At 40.7% G+C, this 6000-nt stretch overlaps 1 protein-coding gene across 1 annotated transcript in view; it reads left to right on the top strand.

Annotated features, from left to right (window-relative positions):
• The first annotated feature begins 1748 nt into the window (after positions 1-1748).
• Dhc1 (Dynein heavy chain 1) overlaps positions 1749-6000 on the top strand; it is a 443578-nt gene continuing 439326 nt past the window's right edge. Inside the window, exons 1-2 of the mRNA XM_068227758.1 lie at positions 1749-1824; positions 2019-2197. Coding sequence (XP_068083859.1) covers positions 1749-1824; positions 2019-2197 — 255 coding nt within the window. The remainder of the gene's footprint in view (positions 1825-2018; positions 2198-6000) is intronic.

Below are 6000 nucleotides of genomic sequence, written 5' to 3'. Positions count from 1 at the left end.
CAAGATCCCCGCACCTCTCCATCAATGAACACGTGTGGGATGACATTGGAAAGGGACTCCGTCCCAGTATCCACCTGCGGGATCAGGAGGTACAGCTGCAACAACTGTGGACGAACTTGCCTTAAGAGAGGATCCAAAGGCTGTTTGACGCCATTCCGAACCGCATAAGCCCATAGGGGATGCGACACCCTACTGACCTGGCGTCAGCATTCCACCTGTAACTTCCAGCGTCTTGTCTTTTTCATCCCGTATTGTAATCAATTTAATAAAGGCACATGATCTTGCAGCACGTGTAGTTTCATTCACTTTCAACCACTCCTTCTGGGTGCTTAACGTGTTTTGTCAGGCAGTGTATTACATATAGTTCGCAATTTCGCAACGGGGCTAGAACTCTACCGTGACATTGCAAACAAAGGGTTCAGTCATGCTTCAAGTTTGGTTTTCTGACGTCATTTAAGAAATAATTAGCTAACAGTGAGATGATTCACCAACCTGTGAGAAATCAGGGCTAATAATGGTCCGCCTGTCAATAGAATTGATTAAACAATGATTATATACTGCTTACTAATTTAATTCATACCATCATCGTACACGTTTCGAGAAATAGAAAAATGCTATGCTATCAGCAAAAGAAACACACCGTCTTACCAACACAGCGCCCGTTACTAATAACCACGCATCTCTCTTCATGTCTCTGATTTTTTAATTCTTGGTCTTTCGTATCGTAAAGACACAGGCACTTTTGTACCTCCAAAATGAATAATTCACTGTCGAATTCCACATTGCAAAGTGAATGCACAAGAAGAACGCAGATATACCACGCGCAATATTCAAACAAGTGCACAATACCGCAGCGTCTTCATTGCGCAAGTGTGGACAGGCAATGAACGGGAAAAGACGTAAACAAAATGGATCTCAGCCCATTCTCGAGCGGGCGATCTTGAAGACGCGCCTTGTCTCGTGTCCCGCGGCGGAAATCACCCTGTGTATGGCCGGTCCCATCCAAATTAGTGTTGTGCATTTTTGACAACGAGATTCCACGCAGTAACGCAGCATGAAATCATGCAAGTGTAGCCCTAGCTTTAGTCTTCAGCCCAGAAGCTGGGCGGATGTTCACATAGCACCGCCAAATATTATGCTGTTATAGGGTAGCTGCTAAAACCAATAGCAGTGCCATAATGAGGTGTACAAGACATGATGAAAAGTGAGGTACTTTACCATTGCTTTCTCAGTTGAAGATATTATAGAATAAAAATTATAATATAACTCCAAAAATTCCACAGAAGTTTGTCATTTTCATAAGCAGACGATGAAAGTGATAAAGAATTCCTACCATTAAATGGAAATGCTGCAAGTTTGTTAATATCCATTACTTCATTAGCAAATTTAACTTAAGTGGCTTTTCCTATTCAAAGCCATATCAATCATATTTAGATAAAATAACACGTCTTAGAGCTGGGGGTCATCCGAAAATTTGTGTAACAAAATGTGTGACGAGATGTTACCTAGCAACAGTACCTTGACAGCTGCACAGGCCTATATGTCATGGCCATTTTTCAATACGTTACTTCACAGGGTTGCTAGGTAACATCGCATCACACATTTTATTGAAGGGAATATTTATGACGTTCGATTTTTCCAGAGGGAGATTTAAATAAACAAATTAAACCTTAATTACTGCGTATTCATGGTAACACCTTCATTTTCTCTTAATATATTTCTCGACGATTTCGTTGTACCTAAAAAGCATGGCGCAACAGTCCCCCAAGGCCTTGCCCTGCCAGGCGACTGCTACTCCACCCGAAGCCCTGCAGATTATGAGGTGTAGAGTAGTCAGCACGACGAATCCTCTTGGCCGTTATTCTCGGACTCCTAGACTGGGTTTCGTTTCCCTTAAATGCCTAAATTTCTGGACTCACAGTTTCATTCTGTTTCAGTGCAGACACATTATGTTGAATTACATAATGTTTATTTCCACAGACTTCTTCTGTCTTTGAGTTTCCTGTTGTTTTCCTAAGGTCATAGGTTTAGAGATGTATTAAATACGACCCTGTTCCAGCGGCGGCGAGAGGAGTGCGAGCGCAAGGCTCGGCGGGGGGAGATGGACCCGCGGTTGGAGTTCACCTTCCAGCTGCTCATCGACGCCACCAACTTGCCACGCTCGGAGCTCATGGACTATGTCTTTGACGGCAATATGGTAAGTTAACGTTACGTATCTCTTTAAGCAAAACCTATATACAGTATGCTGCTTGAATATAAACGGCAATGTCATTAATAACATCCACATTGCTGATCTTCAAGTTATTATTAATAAATTCGTAAGGATCAGTGCAACATTTGGTCTGTTTATGAATATTGGCAAGACGAAGCTGACTGTATTTTCGAAAACGCCTAAGCAGGCCTTCCTGTACAATAACAACACAATTGTTCAGCAAGTGTCATCCTTCAAATATCTTGGCACTGTAATGACTGAGCATTGTAATCCCAAGAATGACATCTTATCCAGGATTGGGCAAGTCAAGAATTTGTTCAACATTATTAGGGCCCTCTTCACCAGTAGAGATCTCAACCTCCAGCTCCGAGTTAGGATGTTGCGATGCTATGTTTTCCATGTCCTTCTGTATGGTTTTGAAGGCTGGATGCTCAGTCCTTTGCCAGAGAGAAGGCATGAAGCTTTCGAAATGTACTTGTACAGAAGAATGCTTCGAATATCCTGAGTAGAAAGGAAGACCAATGAGGAAAAGAAAAGTTTCTAACATCCGTCAAGGAACGAAAGCTCAGATACTTCGGGCACAGCATGAGAAGTGAAATATATGAACTTCTCCAACTAAACATCGAGGGGAAAAGTGAAAGAAAACGAACTGTGGGGAGATGGAGAAATTCGTGACTTAAAGACATGCGCCGTCGGTATGGACGAAATTCCATCGAAATCTTTCGAGCCGCTGTTTCGAAGGTTGTCGTAATCAATTGGATCGCCAACCTTCGTAGGGTGACGGCGTCCTAATAATAATAATAAGAAGAAGAATCTACTGTAGCTACTCTGAATTGAAGGCATACCTCCTGAAGTTCTTCGTATATCCGTCACAAATGGAGGTTTATGATCAGTGAACTTTCTAAAGCAATCCCAGACATTTCAAGGTCTTTACGGTGCACAATTATGACTCACCACTTAGGAAATCGGACACTTTGTTCGCGTTGGGTCCCAACAATTTTGACTGACGATCACAAAACTCAGCGAATGACGTCAGCCGTAATGTTCTTCACGCGTTACCATAGTGAAGAGGAAGAGTTTTTAAGTCTATCATTATTGGCGATGAAACATGGGTCCTGTATGACATTCCAGAAAACAAAGAACAGTCTAAGCATTGGATATATCCTTCTTCTCGAAACATGCCAGAAAATTTTAAACTGACACTGAGCAACAGGAAAACAATGGCTACCGGTTATTGGGACCATAAAGGTGTCTTGCTGGCGGACTTTATACAGCAGGAGGTTGTCCAGACGAACATTACCTCACTGACGGCAGACTTCTTTGCAGAGGGCATCGGAAAGCTAGTGTCACGATATGACAAATACCTAAATTGTTTTGACAGTTATGTGGAAAAATGAGTATGAAACCGCGAAACCTTTGGTGATAAAATCATTTTGTTATGTCAATGTGTGTTTTTTTGTAGCCCACCGGAGGTTGAAAAAACCAGCACTCGTACTTCAGTTCTATGGAAGAGAATATTTTACGTGGATAATATGCTTATAATCTAATAATTATCTAATAAGTAGTTATCCATATCAATATTGCAGTAATTACTTGAGCAGCGGTTATGTTGGCACCGGATACTGAGAACATGCGCAACAACAATTAAAGTAACTAAATACCAAATTTTTAAGCTCTTTCTTAATTATACTTATGGTGAAAATGAGGCTTATGATTCTGTGGAACTTAGAACAAAAGCAAAATTAGCTGGTAGACGTTCACTTAGTTGTGTGACATTCCCCCCCCCCCCCCCCCTAATATCATGGTCCAAGACAAATCGTGCAAAACGGAAATATGTAAAGGAGCATATGGATTACGTTCCACGAATTTATCATGCATACTGCCGAAACATTAAGTAAGTTGTAGAATCAGAGAACATTCCTGATGAGTCATCTAATGATAATGATAACAATGACTGATGTTAAATAACATCAACCACAAGCTTCTTCGTCAAACTTAGTATAACATGCCCAAAATGGGTTAAATTAAAGATTGCGAAGATTATTTTTCAGTTAGTAGTGAATAAAAACATGTTTCAATATTGGAGATAGCTTTGCGAAGGATGGAAGAAGTTTAATACTTGATATTATCTGTTTTGGTCTTGCCGGGCTGAGTGGTCTTCTGACCCCAACTTGGCAGGTTCGATCCTGGTTCAGTCCGGTGGTATTTGAAGGTGTTCAAATACGTCACCCTCGTGTCGGTAGATTTACAGGCACGTGAAAGAACTCAACGGGACTCAATTCCGGCACCTCGGAGTCCCCCAAAACCGTAAAAAAATAGTTAGTGGGACGTAAAGCAAATAACATTATTATTAATTATTTTGGTCTTATTAAAGTAAGTCTAACAAATTATGTAAATTTATACTGTGTGCTCGAGTCTTATGTTCACAAAAATGAATACAGGTAATTCCTTATACTTTTTCAGCTTCGTTCACAAAACTCAATTTGTCTGGGTTAACCTGTTTTTCTGCGCATGCCTTCAATTCAAGTCAATGAAAAATCCATAACCTGTTTCCAGTCATTCGACCGAAATGAATGAAGCCCTCATCTAGCGGCGAGGATAGGAATTGTGCCGCCTGCTGAAACATCATTTTAGTCGCCTCCTACAGTGGCAGAGGATACTGTGTGCGTATTTAATAATCTCCCCGTACAAGGATACCCGTTAGTGCTGTATCTAATGGGACACAAAGTAAGGATACAGTAAAGATGTGTTAGAAATCTAGTATTACAGTACTTAATTGCTTGAACATTACATTTTCTAGAATAGAAATACAGTAACTAACATCTGATATCCACCGATGCTCAGTGTCTCCATATCGTACCAGGTCTCCGATCAGCTATAACACTGCCGTCCTGTGCCAGCTTGTTCTTCTATTGATCATAGAGACTGTGATAATTTTACCCTACATCAATCACTATTAAACCTCCTAGTTCTCATTCCCAGAGTGAATCGAGTTTAATTACATGGAATATACGTCGACTGTGCGTCAGTTTTCCAGAGTTCTGACAAGTAAAGCAATTTAAAGTAATGGACAAATAAGCTGCTCCCTTATCACATTAAACTATCAGTGAACAAAGGAATTTATATTCACACAACAGAAGACAATTTGCAATAACGGCTAAAGCTAGTGATTTGTAATTATTTCCAACTGTTCCGTTGTATTCTGCATTGCTACTTACACGACTACGGCATCGTGATTGTCACTAGCAGATCATCTTTTAATCTCCAATTTGGCAGCATTTTTCGTGATTTATGAGGGGTTAAACTAACAACCAACTTTAGTATACAGTTGATCCTGACTAGCAAAAATACACTCACTTATTTGTGATTGAATGGAACCAACATGTCTCTGAATATTTTCTTAGATGATTTCCTGCCTTGCCTCACTGTGTGAGTAAATGAAGAAATATGTCTGTATGACAGTATACGTCTCGTATGTCAATCCAAACATGTTCTATAGAAGACAAATCAGGAGAACATGGAGGCTGGACCAGAATTTGCACATACTACAAGGTGCCTCTAGTGTTACATTCAGTGTGGGCTCATGCATTATCTTTCTGAAGCATACCATTTGGTATCGTAGTAATGAAAGTTGTGGCAACAGGGTTGACCATTATTGCCACACCCTAGCGGGAATTCAGGGTTCCTGAAACAACCACCAGTTCAGTCGCTTCCCACACCATGGTTCCAGGCGTCGGGAGATATTCATTCCTCTCGAGAATCAGTGTATGGTGTGCCATTTTACAAGT

This window comes from Anabrus simplex, chromosome 5 (assembly GCF_040414725.1).
Source record: "Anabrus simplex isolate iqAnaSimp1 chromosome 5, ASM4041472v1, whole genome shotgun sequence".
NCBI lineage: Eukaryota > Metazoa > Arthropoda > Insecta > Orthoptera > Tettigoniidae > Anabrus > Anabrus simplex.
The sequence above is the reverse complement of the archived record's forward strand: the minus strand, read 5'-3'. Positions and strand labels throughout refer to the sequence as shown.